Source organism: Bos mutus, chromosome 1 (assembly GCF_027580195.1).
Source record: "Bos mutus isolate GX-2022 chromosome 1, NWIPB_WYAK_1.1, whole genome shotgun sequence".
NCBI classification, from domain to species: Eukaryota; Metazoa; Chordata; class Mammalia; order Artiodactyla; family Bovidae; genus Bos; species Bos mutus.
This window is the reverse complement of record NC_091617.1, coordinates 105,806,697-105,825,395: the sequence shown is the minus strand read 5'-3', so window position 1 is coordinate 105,825,395 and position 18,699 is coordinate 105,806,697. Positions and strand designations below refer to the sequence as shown.

At 36.3% G+C, this 18,699-nt stretch overlaps 1 protein-coding gene across 1 annotated transcript in view; it reads right to left on the bottom strand.

Annotated features, from left to right (window-relative positions):
* KPNA4 (karyopherin subunit alpha 4) overlaps window positions 1-18,699 on the bottom strand; it is a 61,999-nt gene that overhangs the window by 30,471 nt on the left and 12,829 nt on the right. Inside the window, exons 2-3 of the mRNA XM_070374007.1 lie at window positions 936-980; window positions 14-103 (exon numbers count right to left, since the gene is read on the bottom strand). Of these exons, the coding sequence (XP_070230108.1) occupies window positions 14-103; window positions 936-980 (135 nt within the window). The remainder of the gene's footprint in view (window positions 1-13; window positions 104-935; window positions 981-18,699) is intronic.

Below are 18,699 nucleotides of genomic sequence, written 5' to 3'. Positions count from 1 at the left end.
AACAATAACTTACCACTCTATAATCGCCATCTATGTCAGAGTCTTCACAGATATCTTCATGTGGTACATTCCTCCTCTTTAAGAGATGTTCATCTCTTTTATTCTTAAAAAAATACAACTTCAGTTAAATTTTTAAAAGCTAAGTAGTTTCACATAAAAATTAGACAATCCTGTGCCTACAAAAAAATACAAAGTGACTTTTAAAAGTAAAATGCAAATGCAGACAATTAAACCAAATTGTGAATTAAACAGGTAAGCAACACCTATTTGAGCCCCAAACTCCAAACACTACATTTTTAATGAACTGTGAACAATGTAAAAACAAACTAAAAAAAAAAAAAACTAATTTGATTAAAAAAGATAAGAGTAGAGTTTAAGCCAGGACCAAACAAACATACATATTTATTTAAAAGTACTGAACCATTTTATACATCATCTGGGAGCTTCTCTTTATCACCTAAAAGCAAAGTCAAAGCAAAAGTTGGGCAGTTCAAAAATCAGACAAAAATTAACAATGTCTTACAAAAATTAAGGGTCACTTGAATTTCACTAAAATGTTCAGGATGAATTTTAAAATATATTCTCAACTAACCTACTTTAATACTTGAAAAGTTGATGAAATTTTTAAATACCAAGCTCCTTTTATGGAGTAATTATTATAAATAGCAGAACTATTTAGTATAACTATGACATACACTTTATATAAACCATTTAAAATTACAGAAGAAAAAACCATCAGATAATATGTTTACCTTTATTTTAGATACTCGACAAAATGCACCTTGCCAATAGTTGTCAAATTTAGTCAATATCTCCATTTTCAAAGAAAAAAGAAATGCTCATTTAAGCACTTGAGATTCATATACATTTGCTAATTTCTCTATATATGGCTGCTGTAATTATACTTGAAAGTACACAATATTAATCAGACTCACCTTTCTTAATTCAACTACAACTTCATTTCGTTGTCTTCTCATAGTCTGAAAGAAATTAAAGAAAATTGTTTTTAAAAAATCACCTCAAATTCCATCACCCAGAAAAAACTGCTATTAACATTTTGATGTACACCCCTAATCTTTTCTTCTAGTCATATATATACATAAAGTCATATTTTACTCCTAATAAAGATTATATGATGATTTCCTATCTTCACTTCATATTCACATTCTTAAATACTGAAAATCTCTTTGAAATTACTACTGGAACTATAATATTGGATATATCATAAAAGTTTAAAACTGTAACATAGGAATTATTAAAAACACAAAGGTACAAAGAATAATCCATAAGCTCACTTCTTGTAAGAATTCCCTATTTAAAAAGTAATATATGTACAAGGTTAGTAAACGGAATTGCTTTAAAAAAGGGGGGTGGGGGAGGGGGCGAAAACCTTGCTGACAATTCACAGCCTCTTTCTTTAAAGATAAACATAGCTAGGTTTACTATGATTCTGATACACTTATTCTGTTCTTTACCTTATTTTTATTTATTTTATTTAAAGATCTGGAAGACCTTTCATGATGGTATATGCAGATCTATTTTATTCTTCCTAAGGAGCACATAATTATTCTATCACATACTGTAACCATTCTGTTTTTTAACCTGTTTTTCTCACTTTAAAGTTACCTAACACATGGATACATGGATACATGTAAAACATTCAGACATTCAGAAACGATACCAGTTCATATTATGTACAGGACCACCTCATTCTTTCTAATAACTGCATATGCCAAGACATATTAAGTGGAGTGAGCAATTCATGAAGTAATACTTAGAATGTCTAATAAATACATCAAATGTATCTGAAACCGAAACTTTTAATCTTTAACAAACATATGTTCTACCCCATCTCACATGGTTCATATGAGGGTTAGATTATGAGTTCTTTTAGTATTTTTGTATTTTTATAAGCCTTATGTTACTGTTTTAAAAATTTGCAATATATCCAATATTCCAGGTCTATTAATAATTTCAAAGAGAATTTCAGCAAATGGCAACTCCATCCTTCCAGTTGCACAGATCAAATTATATATTAAAGCCAACCCTAATTCTTCCTTTTCTCTCATATTACACACTTGATTTGTTAGCAAATCATATTGCTTCAATCATCAAAACTTATCTGAAATACAACTACATATGATGATTTCTCTGCCACTCTCTGACCCAACTCACCATTCTCTCTCCACTAGATAACTGCAAAAGCCTCCTAACTTGCATCCCTCTCTCTGTTCTTGCTCTCCATCTTTCTTCCAGTCCATTATTATCACAGCAACCAAAGTAATCCTCATAGGGAGTCTTAATCTTTGTGTGCCATAGACTTGTCAGCCCAGTGCAATCAATGGCCACCTTCTCAGACTGTTGCTGTTACTCAGTTGCTAAGTCGTGTCTGACTCTTTATGACCCTATGAACTGTGCCAGGCTTTCCTGTCCTGCATCTCCTGGAGTTTGCTCAAATTCACATCCATTGAGTTGGTGAGGCAATCCAATGAACTCATTCTCTGTTGCCCCCTTCTCCTCCTGCTCTCAATATTTCCCAGCATCAGGGGCTTTTCTTTTGAGTTGGATCTTGGCATCAGGTGGCCAAAGTATAAAAGTTTCAGCATCAGTCCTTCCAATGGATATTCAGGACTGATTTATTTTAGGACTGACAGTCTGATCTCCTTGTAGTCCAAGAGACTTTCAAAAGTCTTTTTCAGCACCACAATTAAAAAGCATCAATTCTTCAGTGCTCAGCCTTCTTTATGGTCTAATAACGCTCACATCCGTACACAACTACTGGAAAAACCACAGCTTTGACTATACAGATCTTTGCTGGCAAAGTGATGTCTTTGGTTTTTAACACACTGTATAGGTTTATCATAGCTTTTCCTCCAAGAAGCAAGTGTCTTTTAATTTCATGGCTGCAGTCACCAGTAATTCTGGAGCCCAAGAAAATAAAATCAGTCACTATTTTCATTGCTTCTTCATCTACTTGCCATGAAGTGATGGGACCGGATGCCATGATCTTAGCTTTTTTCAAAAAGCTACTGTTGAGTTTTCTTTTTTTTTTTTTAATATAAATTTATTTATTTAAATTGGAGGCTAATGTTGAGTTTTAAGCCAGCTACTTCACTCTCCTTTCACCCTTATCAAGAGGCTCTTTAGTTCCTCTTTGCTTCCTGCCATAAGGGTGGTGTCATCTGCGTATCTGAGGTTATTGATATTTCTCCCAGCAATCTTGATTCCAGTTTGTGCTTCATCCAGCCCAGCATTTCACATGATGTACTCTGCATAGAAGTTAAATAAGCAGGGTGACAATATACAGCCTTGACATACTCCTTCCCCAATTATGAACCAGTCTGTTGTTCCATGTCCGGTTCTAACTGTTGCTTCTTGACCTGCACACAGGTTTCGCAGGAGGCAGGTCAGGTGGTCTGGTATTCCCATTTCACAGTTTGTTGTGATCCACACAGTCAAAGGCTTTTGTGGAGTCAATGAAACAGAAGTAGATGTTTTTCTGGAATTCTCTTGCCTTTTCTATGACCCAATAGACGTTGGCAATTTGATCTCTAGTTCCTCTGCCTTTTCTAAACCCAGCTTGTTCATCTGGAAGTGCTCGATTCATGTACTACTGAAGCCTAGCTTGAAGAATTTTGAGCATTATCTTGCTAACATATAAAGTGAGCGCAATCATACAGTATTGCCCTTCTTTGGGACTGGAATGAAAACTCACGTTTTCCAGTCCTGTGGCCACTGCTGAGTTCTCCAAATTTGCTGACATACTGAGTGCAGCATGTCATTAAGTCATCTTTTAAGATGTTAAAATAGCTCAACTGGAATTCCATCACCTCCACTAGCTTTGTAGAAATGCTTCCTAAGGTTCACTTGACTTCACACTCCAGGATGTCTGGCTCCAGATGAGTGACAACACCATTGTGATTATATGCGTCACTAAGACCTTTTTTTGTATAGTTCTTCTGTGTATTCTTGCCATCTCTTCTTAATCTCTTCTCCCGTTCTCCTTTATTGCGCTCATCTTTGCATGAAAATGTTCCCTTGGTAACTCCAATTTTCTTGAAGAGATCTCTAGCCTTTCCTTTTCTATTGTTTTCCTCTATTTCTTTGCACTGTTCACTTAAGGCTTTCTTATCCCTCCCTGCTATTCTCTGGAACTCAGACAGTAGTTTTAAATATAGAAATGAAATATGGACTATTACCAAAAAAGCCAATTAAATGTATTGTTCCCAAAATATAGAAAACATGAAACAACAAACTGTAATACATATGCTTCATTGTCATATTAAATGGAACCTAGCAGTTCCATAATAATTACTATACTTTCAAAGTAATGATGACCATGAATGGTATTTCAGGATATCTTGCAACAAAACTGATTTTTATAGGCAGTAACAAAAATCACAGGTAACTTTAATAAATATGGAGGTTTATTGGCTACATTATTAACTGAAGGAAATACTCTTTCAGCTAGAAGTTAGTGAAAACAAGGATGCAATTATTTTTTTTCTAAGTTCCCAGGTTTTCTTGAATTCTACCCATAGTCTTCATGGGAAGACTCAGTAAAGAAACCCTTTCTAAAAAGTCAATCAGATCATTTTACTCCCCTCTTCAAAACCACCCAATGGTTTTCCACTTTGGAGTAAATGCCAAATCACTGCAATGGCTTCAGTATTCCCATCTCATCCCCTCCCTGGTTACCACCTCCTAGATCTCAATTCCTATGATTCTCTCCATCCATTCTGCTGTATCCTCACTAACTTTACTATTCCTCTAACACACTGGAAATTCTCTCTTCAAGGCATTGTCTAACACACCATATAGCAACTACTAAGAAAATGGACTCTAGAAATAAACTGATTTGGTTTAATTTTCAGCCATAATAATTGTTACCATGCCCCAGTTTCCTCATCTATACAATGGGGATTAATAAAAAAAAAAACAAAAACAAAAACAAAAAACCACCCATGGGCTTCCATGGTAGCTCAGTGGTACAGAACCCACCTGCCAATGCAGGAGACGAGGGTTCAATCCCTGGGTCGGGAAGATTCCTGGGAGAAGGAAATGGCAATCTGCTCTAGTATTCTTGCCTATGGAATCTCATGGACAGAGGAGCCTGGCAGGCTACAGTGCATGGGGTTGCAAAAGAGTTGGACATGACTTAGTAACTGAAGAACAATAACAAAAATACCTGTATCATAGGATTACTGTAAGGATTAAACAAACACATACAAAGTACATAAAATTTCTGGCACATAGTGCACATGTTAAGGTATTTATTATTGCTATTGTTATATCCTCAGGCTGTAATGCTCTTCCCTCAATATCTGCAGTGTTCACTCATCTTCGAGTGTTTCAAATGTCACCTCCATGATGAGGTCTTCCTTTTCCTAACTATCCAGCAACTATACATCTGGGTACTGGGCTTCTCTAATTTTTCTCCATAGCCCTTACAACATTTTAATATACTATGTAAAACTTTATTTGCTTATTGTTCCCTTCCTCCATTAGAATATACACTAGTTCTATATATAAGGAATAACATGAGGAATAAATATTATTCCTTCTCAAAATGTACTGATCTTAAATGTGTGGAAATCTTTACCTCAATTTTTGACCAAATCAATTTATCCCATCTTTGTTTAAGTGATCATTTGAGCTTTGGTAAAGCTATGGAATTTAAAAATATGACAACTAAAAATACTAGTAAGTATTAGTATTGTATAGTACGCTGCAAATGAGTAAAAACAATTAGCCAAATATTATAATAAGACTTTCAATATTCACCATGGTTCAATCATTACAGCCTTCAGAGGTAAGAAGAAAAAATCTTTCTTTTTGCAAATAAGGAAACTGAGGCTTAGAAACGTCAAATTACTTGACCAAGGCTACATGGCTAGAAGTGTGACACTCAGGATTACAATTGAGAGCATGTGTGCATGTTTAGTCGCTCAACTGTGTCTGACTCTTTCTGACCCATGGGCTTTAGCCCGCGAGGCTCCTCTATGTGATTCTCCAGGCAAGAATACTGGAGTGGGTAGTCATTTCTTTCTCCAGGGGATCTTCCTGATCCAGGGATAGAACCCACATTTCTTGCATTTCAAGCAGTAAAGGATCCTTTACTGTCTGAGCCACCAGGGAGGCCCAGAATTCAGAGTTTCATACATAGCCAATTAACCACTAAGTGATACTGTCTCCCACAAGTCAAATGGAGTTCAAGCCAGTTTTTAGAGCCAATGGTTCATTCTAAAGCAGAAGCACCACTATCAAGACAATGGGCTTTTCACTGTATCACAATACTAAAACAATAAACAACTCAAGTAAACAGTAACAAAAAACAATGTCCTATGTCTCACACACAGAAAATAAAACCTGCAAAATGTACTAAGGTTTGTCTAGTAAAAGGCAGACTTCTGCGGGACAGAGATGATTTCTAGTCTGGTTTCTCATCCCATTTAAAGAAGTGGGATTAACGTATAATCAACAGGCTGTAACTTCTTTTTAATAAAGCAAGCTATTAATAAATCCTAAACAACTGCTATATATACACAAAATTTCCCCATTTTAATCTATCTTATTTATTAAATTTAGAGTTTCTGATAATTTGAACCACTACAAAAGGATTTATCAAACTAATTTAGACTACAGTTATGACATAAGCTTTGGGCTATTACTAGCCATAGAAACATACGAAACAAGAGAAGTGACAATCGTTTTTATAATAAAGCAAAGAAGATTTTTTTATTTAAGAGAATGATTGAGGTAAAGAGACAACTGAATAAAATAGTAGAAAGACATCCCATGCACCAGCCTGGTAGCATTTACTGTTTTTTTTTTGTTTTTTTTTTAATTGCAAAAAACCAAATGTCTTAAAAGTATTAGATATTTAGATATTTTCAAATCACAATCCCATCTCAAATCAAGGATTTTTTTCCCCTGAGGTCTCATGAAAGGGATACATAAGGTTTCTTTTTCTAAATTTTAACTTATTCTAAAGAGCAGTTTTTTACACACTACATGCAAACACAATAGTTATGGAGTCACATGATTTACACTGATGCAGTAAGCTGTCAATCAGAATTCCAAAAGGCTGCCAAACTGGCCAAAGGCTTATTTATAGGCCAAAGACTATCTAAAGGACAAAGGCTGTAGAGGGCGCCTCCCTCCACCTCTCCTCCCCCAATAAAGAGTAGATAGAGTTCAGGCTGATCTGATCACCCAGAATTTCTGTATTTCTTTGCTTGTAATACAGCTTCAAAGTTTTAAATTCAGGCAAAAGGGGACAAGAAATCGCCAAAAATTCAAACAAGTGAATCTTATAGAACACAGAACTTCCATTTAGAAGGAATGTGGTTCTTAAAATCAACAAATAATTACTGTATGTCCATTACTGAGCTAGGTTCTAGGGATTAAATACTTTCTCTGCTCTAATGGGATGTAGGGTATAGTATTTTCTTTCTTAATTTATGGCTATTTAATTTCTAAGTCACCTTTATCAATGTACAGTTTTCTTTAAAAACTATTAATCTAAGATATGGTAATATAACAACATACAGTATGAAACTTAAATGTTTAAAGAAAATTCTAAAGTTAGTCATTCAAGAGATAAGGAATTTAATACTTTGACTTTATGTCATCTAGCCTGTCATTTTTACCCTAGAAGTATTGATAATTAGGTAATAGCACAAAAAAGAAAAAGAATAAAAAATCTTATTTTGTGAAGAGATGAAATATATTTTAAAACGGGATTGTAGTAGTCAGCACAACTCTGAAAATCTGCTAAAAATAATTAAATTGTACACCTAAAATGGATGAGGTTTATGCAAGGTAAGCTATATCCCAGTAGTTTTTAAAAAGTTAAACACACACATATCCTTCCCACAACACAGATTCTACTGTATTACCACTTTAAGCCTGCTAAAAAGCATACACTCAACCATCCAAATATTTATTAATCACCTATATGCCAAGCACTAGAAATACAAAGATGGACTGGACATAGCATATCCATGGCCTTAAGCTAGTACTCTTATGGCAGAGAAATATAATTTAATAAAATAAGGTCTAACATTTAGCAAACATTGGGTGCCAAACACCATTCCAAACAGGTTACTTGACTTTATTTATTTAAATATATGCAATGTGTTATAACATGCAAACTGATCTTAGCAGCAGGGAGACTATGTAATAAAGATGAAATATAAGCTGAATCTTTAAGATTGAATTGAAATCTGGTTAGAGACAGGCATTCCAGGTAGAAAATACAGCATATACAAAAACAGAGATGCATAAAAGATGTCATATGTAGGATCTGTTGAAGAACATGAGAAGCCACGAACAGAAAGGTAGGCAAGAAGTCAAATTAGTCATGACATGAAAAGCTGACCTACACAACATTTCAGGGAAAAGTGAGTTACTAGTGTTTTCAACCTCAATAGCCATCACATCCTAAACATACTCGGTAAGGACAACAGCTCTTTAACCCAATAAATGCAGTAAATTGAATGTGAAAGATAAAATAACTATAAAAAAATCTGTCTTCCGTTCTTTACCTATTTTTCCTCCTCTCACTTCCACCTGTTGATCTCTGCAGCAGCAGTCATTATGGTGCTTATTTATTTGCTAGCAAATAAATTTCAACTCCACATTTCAACTTTACAATAAAAGTTAAATGCTTAACACTAAATGCTTGCTCTAACTGTGGACTTACTTCTCAGTGATAAATAATAGGAGCAGTATGAGAGAAAAGTTCTAATTAGCACTACTAGTGATAGGTAAAAGTCTTCACAAGCAGAATCAAGTTCTTATCTCTGCCAAGCATAAAGATGAATGCAGATTCAGTACAAGAGAAGTTTAAGAGTAAATTCACAGTAGGAGGCCACATGAAACCTTGGCAAGCTTTTGGAGCAGTTTTAAGAAACAATTCTAACCTACAGATACTATACTTTAAAATGATACATATCTAAATTATAAGCATTGAAATTTATTAGTACATGAATGTAAATTTTTTTAAAAAATCACAAAAACGTAAGTAACCATTAACACTTGTTAACTCTAAGGAAAGACATTAGAGTTTCATTATTTACTCAATATTCAAACAATAAGGAAATAGATTAAATTCAAAAGTTATATTTGGAAAAGTCAGAAAATAAAGGTAAGAAGAATACGAAAAAGTTGAATTTCTGAAGTTTTCTATATTCGCCTATCTTGTACAAGCAAATCAAATTCACTTGATCAAACTGCCAAAGTACACTGGATCATCGAAAAAGCAAAAGAGTTTCAGAAAAACATACACTTCTGCTATAATGACTACGTCAAAGCCTTTGACTGTGTGGATCATAACAAACTGTGGAAAATTCTGAAAGAGATGGGAATAGCAGACCACTTGACTTGCCTCCTGAGAAATCTATATGCAGGTCAAGAAGCAACTGGACATGGAGCAACAGATTGGTTCCAAATCGGGAAAGGAGTACGTCAAGGCTGTATATTGCTACCCTGCTTATTTAATTTACATGCAGAGTATATCATGAGAAACGCTGGGCTGGATGAAGCACAAGCTGGAATCAAGATTGCTGGGAGAAATATCAATAACCTCAGATACGCAGATGATACCACCCTTATGGCAGAAAGCAAAGAACTAAAGAACCTCTTGATGAAAGTGAAAGAGGAGAGTAGAAAAGTTGGCTTAAAGCTCAACATTCAGAAAACTAAGATCATGGCATCTGGTCCCATCACTTCATGACAAACAGGGAAACAATGGAAACAGTGTCAGACTTCATTTTGGGGGGCTCCAGAGTCACTGCAGGTGGTGACTGCAGCCATGAAATTAAAAGATGCTTGCTCCTTGGAAGAAAAGCTATGACCAACCTAGACAGCGTATTAAAAAGCAGAGACATTAGTCAACAAAGGTCTGTCTAGTCAAGGATATGGTTTTTCCAGTAGTCATGTATGGATTTGAGAGTTGGACTATAAAGAAAGCTGAGCACCAAAGAATTGATGCTTTTGAACTGTGGTATTGGAGAAGACTCTTTGAGAGGCCTAGTCCATCCTAAGGGAAATCAGTCCCGAATATTCATCGGAAGGACTGATATTAAAGCTGAAACTCCAATACTTTGGCCACTTGATGTGAAGAACTTACTGGAAAGTGATGTAAGGATGCTGGGATGTAAGTGATGCTGGGAAAAATTGAAGGTGGGAGGAGAAGGGGACGACAGAGGATGAGATGGTTGGATGGCATCACTGACTCAATGGACATGAGTTTGAGTAAGCTCCGGGAGTTGGTGATGGACAGGGAAGCCTGGCATGCTGCAGTCCATGGGGTCGCAGAAGAGTCAGACATGAATGAGTAACTGAACTGAACTGATCTTGTAGAAGAGGCTTCCCTGGTGGCTCAGACAGTAAAGAATCCGTCTGCAATGTGGGAGACTGGGGTTCAATCCATGGGTTGGGAAGATTCCCTGGAGGACAGCATGGCAACTCACTCCAATATTCCTGCCTGCAGAATCCCACAGACAGAGGAGCCTGGTGGGCTACAGTCCATGGGGTCACAAAGAGTTGGACACAACTGAGCAACTAAGCACAATATCTTGTACAAGAGGTGTATACACACACACAGAGCAGAAGAGAAAACATATGAATACATACATGTCTTCTCCCAAGATGGGTTACTATGACTAAACTACTTTATTAGTATATGGCTACTAGTCCCATATTAGGTAGGGAAAGAAAAAAGGTTAAGAAATGACAAGTTTGGTGAGACACATAAAACCAACCCTCTCAAAAGATGGAAAATGCTGCAAGGTAAACTTTCAGAATCACACAGAAGGTGATTAAGGACAATGCAGAAAGAAACCTGTTATACCAAACAAATACATATTCAAATTTTACATGAGCAAAAGGGTAAGTACTCCCTTCTCTTTTATAATGAGACTGATCAAATCCTGGCAAGAATGATCATTTCTCTTCAAAGATTTTGAGTACTTTATAGAAAAAATACAATTTCAGGAAGTGACTGACAGGCTGAAGAAAACTTAACATATGGCAAAGACAGTGGAAAAAATTATGATGAACAAGAATCTAAACAAGATTCAACCAAGTTAAGGAAGTCAACAGAACCTAAGCTTAACACACTGCTGAGTTATATCTGTTCTCTCTGCTTATTTGTTGCATTCTCAGATGAGAAAACCAGTTCGTTTTTTCCACTTACAAAACAACATCTGATTAAAATAAAATATGAGAGATATAAGAGATTAAGGAATATTAAGGAATATAATCAAAGTCATGGTTTTGTTACAGAAAAATCTACACAAAAAGCATTATAGGATTTTACAACTGGAAAAAAACAGAAATCAACTAACTGTCTCATTTTATACAACGACTTGTCCAAGAACAGTAAGGCTCAGATTATCCTGGTCTCAGGCCAATTTTCTTTATACTAGATCATACTACTTTTTCATTCTAGGTCTGCTTCTGTGGCATCTTTCTTCAAATAAGCTACTTTTCCTTTTTCCTATTTTCAAAATAGTAATTTTTCTTTGTGAACTAAAGTTCAAAGATTTTCACACTGCCAACAGAAAAACTTTACTGAAAGGCAAATCACTGAATTACTCCATTAAAACACCATTTGAGAAACATTAATTATGTTCACATACTAAACAGACGTGTACATCTACACAGAAAGCCAGTCATTCACTCAACAAATGTTTACTGATCACTATGTACCACAAACTGTTTTCAGAGTTAAGGACACAGCAGGGAACAAAAGGACACAAATCTCGTCTTCATGGAACCTAGTCTGGGGAAAGACAATTAATAAAAACTAAAATATATAGTATGTTAGATAGTGAAAAATATTATAGAGAAAAAATATAAAGTCAAGAAGGGGGATATTTTTAAGTAAAGACCTTAAGATGAGTGAGCAAGCCATGTGGGTAATTTGGCAGAAAGTATTCAAGGCAGAGGAATTAGCAAATAAAAAATGACCAGACATGAGAGGAAAGAAAAGCAAAGAGTCCAGCTGGCTGATACGCAATGAATTAAGGAGCAGGAAATGGTGGCCACTGTAAAGATTTTGGCATTTACTTAGTGAGGCAGAAAGTCACTGATGGGTTTTGAGCAAAGGGAGACATAGTGACAGGAACAGAATCATTCCAGCTACTGTGTTGGGAATACACCATAGCTATAGAATTCCAGTAAAAGATGACAGTTTGGAGCAGAGCAGTGGAGATCATGAGATGTGGATTCTGAAGACTGAACCTACAAAATGTGCTAATTAATGGAACAGATAAGACTGGGAAGAGAGGAAACAATAAGAGCTGGAAGCTTTCTGGTCCAAGTAAGTCAAAGACAGAACTACCATTTACTGAGATGGGGCAGACTGAATGATGAGCAGGTTTAGAGGGTAATATCACTTTTGAAAATGCTGAGCTGAATATGCTTATAATTAATCAAAATGAGACATCAAGCAGTCAATTGAGTCGAGGGTTCAAGGAAGAAGTTAGGACTAAAAACATCAACTTAAAAAGCTGGCTGTGTATAAACTGTATTTAAAACTAGGTGATCTGATAATTATCTATGGAATGAACACAACTTCAGGCACTCTAAGGGGTAGAAGACTAAGACTCAGTGAGACAGAAGACAGTAGGAATCTGTGCAAACCTGGAATCGAGTAAAAAAAATTACTTTTTCAAGGACATATACACAATTAACTATGTCAAATGCTGGTTTTAGGGAAAATAAGATGATGACTGAGAACCATCAGATTACTGTATATTTACTTTGTAATATGGCTCAACATCATAGAAACAATACCTGTACCCCATCTACTATGAATTCTGGTCTGTTCCTGTTACCATTTATTGCCATTTCTGGGAATTTAAAAAGGTAAAAAGCACTACCCAAGAATCAAAGCTTCTAATCCATGTCTCCTTTACTGTGCTACAGTACTGTAGGTGAATAAGTTACAGAACTTTTAAAGGTGAGCTCTGGTACCTACAAAACAGATTTCTTCAAATGAAAATAAACCTCACTCTCTAGCCCGTTCTTATTCTCTGAAGTCACTCTGCAGGCATTCTCATTTCTGAGTAGGTAACAGTATTTCAGGAAAAGACTAAATTTATGTAAATAATAGTTCCTCCTCTATCATTGTAGTCAATGAAGTAGACTATATTTTAACATATATTCCCAAATTAGTCACTTTATCTATAAGAATGAAGTTATTAAAAAAAGTCAAATATACAAAAAAAGAAAATTGTAAAACACTCATGTATCAATAAATGCCACTATTTTGCTCTATTTGCTTCATTTTTTAAAGAAATAAAAATTTCAGAGTGTTACAGATATTGCTAAAATCTCACTCCAGCCTCAACCCTCTACTCTACCCTTCCCTTTTGCCTTGCCAGAAACAACCATTTCCCTGAATTCTCATGGGTGTTTTGACTGTGTATCAATAAATCTGTTAAAGCTTTATATATTTAACATTTTAATATGGATAATATCATGACATACATACATTTTAAAAATATATTTTTGATGTGGATCTTTTAAAAAATCTTTATTGAATGTTACAACACTGCTTCTGTTTTATGTTTTGGCTTCTTGGCCTTCAGGCATGTGGGATCTTAGCTCCCAGACCAGGGATCAAACCCACACCCACTGCACTGGAAGGCAAACTCTTAAGCACTGGACTGTCAGGAAGTCCCTATATATACTTTTTTGAAAAATAAACATTAGAGCAGTTTCAAGTCCACAGAAAAACAGAAAGTTCAGAGTTCTCATGTATTCCTAGCCCTTCTTCCACTATTAACATCCTGAACCAGGTTGACACCTTAGTTACAAATGATGAACCTAAGACATATCACTATCACCCAAAATTCATAGTTGACATTAGGGCACATTCTACAAGTTTTGGCAAATGTAAAATAACATGTATCCACTCAGGTGGCGCTAGGGCTGAGAACCTACTTGCCTATGCAGGAAAAATAAGAGACCCGGGTTTGACCCCTGGGTCGGGAAGATCCCCTGGAGAAGAAAATGGCAACTCACTCCAGTATCCTTACCTGGAGAATCCCATGGACAGAGGAGCCTGGCGGGCTATGGTCCACAGGGTCACAGTCAGAAATGTCTAAGGTGACTGAGCACACATGCATCATCACAGTACCATACAGATTAGTTTCACTGTCCTACTCTGCCTATAATCTCTGGAAACACTCATCTTTTATTGTCTCTACAGTTTTGGCTTTTCCAGAATGTAACATAGTTGGAGTGATACAACAGGTGATCCTTTTAGACTGGCATCATTCATTTAATAGTATATATTTAAGCTTCCTCCATGTCTTTTCATAGCTTGGTAGAACATTTTTTCTTAATGCTGAGTAATATTCCACTGTCTGGATGTATCATAGTTACTTACCTTCATTTGCATAAATACCAGTGTGATTAATGAATTGTATGGCAAGAGTTATGTTCAGTTTTGTAAGACCCTCTGCCAAACTGTCTTTCAATGTGACTGTACCAATTTGTATTCCCACCAGAAATAAATGAGAGTTCCCCCTGCTCAACATCCTAACATTTGTTGTCAAGTGTTTTTTCTTTTCTTTTAAACTTACAATATACATGACATAAAATTTACTATCATACCCATTTTTAAATTAAAACTCCATATCTGGGTTGGGAAGATCCCCTGGAGAAGGGAAAGGCTACCCACTCCACTATTCTGGCCTGGAGAATTCCATGGACTGTGTAATCCAAGGAGTCGCAGAGTCAAACACGACTGAGCGACTTTCATTTTCTTTCCATACCTACTAAACAATTCCATATTTCCTTTTTGGCCCAGCAACCATTAAGTTACTTTCTGTTTCTATGAATTTTGCTATTATTCAGTTCACTTCACTTCAGTCGCTTAGCTGTGTCAAGACTCTTTGCGACCCTGTGGACTGCAGCACACCAGGCCTCCCTGTCCATTACCAACTCCCGGAGTCTACCCAAACCCATGTCCATCAAGTCAGTGATGCCATCCAATCATCTCATCCTCTGTCGTCCCCTTCTCCTCCTGCCTTCAATCTTTCCCAGCACCAGGGTCTTTTCAAATCAGTCAGTTCTTCACATCATGTGGCCAAATTACTAGAGTTTCAGCTTCAACATCAATCCTTCCAATGAGTATTCAGGACTGATTTCCTTTAGGAAGGACTGGTTGGATCTCCTTGCAGTTCAAGGGACTCTCAAGAGTCTTCTTCAACACCACAGTTGAAAAAGCATCAATTCTTCAGCTTTCAGCTTTCTTTACACTCCAATTCTCACATCCATATATGACCACTGGAAAAATCATAACTTTGACTAGATGGACCTTTGTTGGCAAAGTAGTGTCTCTGCTTTTTAATATGCTCTCTGGGTTGGTCATAACTTTTCTTCCAAGGAGCAAGCATCTTTTAATTTCATGGCTGCAGTCACCATCTGCAGTGATTTTGGAGCCCCCCCAAAATAAAATCTGTAACTGTTTACACTGTTTCCCCATCTATTTGCCATGAAGTGATGGGACCAGATGCCATGATGTCAGTTTTCTGAATGCTGAGTTTTAAGCCACCTTTTCCACTCTCTTTCCCTTTCATCAAGAAGCTCTTTAGTTCTTCTTTGCTTTCTGCCATTAAGGATGGTGTCATCTGCATATCTGAGGTTATTGATATTTCTCCTGGCAATCTTGACTCCAGCTTGTGCTTCATCCAGCCCAGCGTTTCTCATTATGTACTCTCCATGTAAGTTACATAAGCAGGGTGAAAATATACAGCCTTGACGTACTCCTTTCCCGATTTGGAACCAGTCTGTTGTTTCATGTCTGGTTCTAGCTGTTGATTCCTGACTTGCATACAGATTTCTCAAGAGGCAGGCCAAGAGGTCTGGTATTCCCATCTCTTGAAGAATTTTCCAGTTTGTTGTGATCCACACAGTCAAAGGCTTTGGCATAGTCAATAAAGCAGATGTTTTTCTGGAACTCTTGCTTTTTCGATGATCCAACGGATGTTGACAGTTTGATCTCTAGTTCCTCTGCCTTTTCTAAAACCAGCTTAAACATCTGGAAATTCATAGTTAACGTATTGTTGAAGCCTGGCTTGGAGAATTTTGAACGTTACTTTACTAGCGTGTGAGATGAGTGCAATTGTGCGGTAGTTTGAACATTCTTTGGCATTGCCTTTCTTTGGGATTGGAAGGAAAACCGACACTTTCCAGTCCTATGGCCCCTGCTGAATTTTCCAAATTTGCTGGTATATTGAGTACAGCACTTTCACAGCATCATCTTTTAGGATTTGAAATAGCTCAACTTGAATTCCATCACCCCCACTAGCTTTGTTCATAGTGATGCTTTCTAAGGCCCACTTGACTTTGCATTCCAGGATGTCTGGCTCTAAGTGAATGATCACACTATCATGATTATCTGGGCCATGAAGATCATTTTTGTACAGTTCTTCTGTGTATTCTTGCCACCTCTTCTTAATATCTTCTGCTTCTGTGAAGTCCATACCATTTCTGTCCTTTATTGAGCCCATCTTTGCATGAAATGTTCCCTTGGTACCTCTAATTTTCTTGAAGAGATCTCCAGTTTTTCCTTTTCTATAGTTTTCCTCTAATTCTTTGGACTGATCACCGAGGAAGGCTTTCTTATCTCTTATTGCTATTCTTTGGAACTCTGCATTCGGATGCTTATATCTTTCCTTTTCTCTTTTGCTTTTCACTTCTCTTCTTTTCACAGCTATTTGTAAGGCCTTCCCAGACAGCCATTTTGCTTTTTTTTGCATTTCTTTTTCTTGGGGATGGTCTTGATCTCTGTCTCCTCTACAATGTCAGGAACCTTGGTCCATAGGTCATCAGGCACTCCGTCTATCAGATCTAGTCCCTTAAATCTATTTGTCACTTCCACTGTGTAATCGTGACGGATTTGATTTAGGTCATACCTGAATGGTCTAGTGGTTTTCCCTACTTTCTTCAATTTAAGTCTGAATTTGGCAATAAGGAGTTCATGATCTGAGCCAGTCAGCTCCCGGTCTTGTTTTTGGTGACTGTATAGAGCTTCTCCACCTTTTACCTAATATAAGTGGAATTATATTAATTTTTGCTCTTTGTGACTGAACATAATGGCCTTAAGTTTTATCCGCATTGTAACATGTACCAGAATTTTCTTTCTTCTTAGGTCAGAATATTTCATTGTATGCGTATACCACATTTTATTTGTCCATTTACCCACTGAACAACACATGGTTTGCTTCTATGTTTTGATTACTATAAATAATGCTGCTACAGATATTAAGTGTACAAATATATATATCAAGTGTACAGATATCTCTTTCAAGTCTTTTCCAATTCTTTTGGGTATATTCCTAACTCAGAGGTAGAACTGCTGGGTCATATGGTAACCCTATTTTTAATTTTTTGAGGAATCAGCATATCATTTTCCACAGTGGCTGAACCATTTTGCATTCTTACCAACAGTGTACTAGAGTACCAATTTCTCCACATCTTCATCAACACTTGTTATTTTGTTTTTTAAGCAGTCATTCTAAACATGAGGTGGTTTTCCCCCTGTGATTCTGATCTCCACTTCCTCAACAACTAGTAACGCTGAGAATCTTCTCATACGCTGTTGTTCAGTTGCTAAGTCGTGTCTGACTCTCTTTGTGACCATGGACTGTAGTCCACCAGGGTCCTCTTTCCATAGGATCTCCCATGCAAGAATACTGGAGTGGGTTGCCATTTTCTTCTCCAGGGGATCTTTGACCCAGGGATCAAACTTGCGTCTCCTGAATTGGCAGACGGATTCTTTCCTGCCATCTGTATCTATTTTCCTTGGAGAAATGTTTATTCAAATCCTTTGCCCATTTAAAAATGGTTTATTATTGAGCTGTAAGAATTCTTTATATATTCAAGATATTAATCACATATTAGATATGCAAATATTTTCTCCCATTCTGCCAGCTGCCTTTTCACTATGTTGGCCAGGTCCTTTTATGTACAGAAATCTTCAAGTTTTATGTAGTTCAATTTATCTATTTTCTCTTTTGTTACCTCTGCCTTTGGTGTCATATCCAAGAAATTATTGCTAAATCCATGTCATGAAGCCTTTGTCCTATGTTTTCCTCTAACAGTTTTATGGTTTTGTCTTTTATTTATGCCCTTGGTACATTCTGAGTTAATTTTTTTATATGGTGTTAGGTGAATGTCCCACTTCATTCTTTTGCTTGTGGATATCAAATTTTCTCAGCACCATTTGTTGAAAAGCCGGTCTTTTGAATGTCCATTGAATGCTCTTGATACTCTCACCAAAAATCATGTGCCCATATATGCAAGGGTTATTTGAGGGCTCCCCATTCTATCCCACTGGTATATATGCCTGATTTTGTGCAAATCCTACAGTTTTTACTACTGTAGTTTTGTATAATACTAAGTTTTAAAACCAAGAAATATGACATCTCCAACTTTATCTCTTTTTTTCCCAAGATTATTTTTGGCTATTTAGGCCCATTAGATTCCATATAAATTTTAAGATGGATTTTTCTACAAATAACACAATTTAGATTTTGCTAGAGATTGCATTAAATCTGTAGATCACTTTGGGTAGTACTGACATTTAACAATAATAAGTCTTTTAATTCATGAATACAGTTATGTCTCTATTTGTGTCCTCTTTAATTTCTTTCAGCAACATTTTACAGTTTC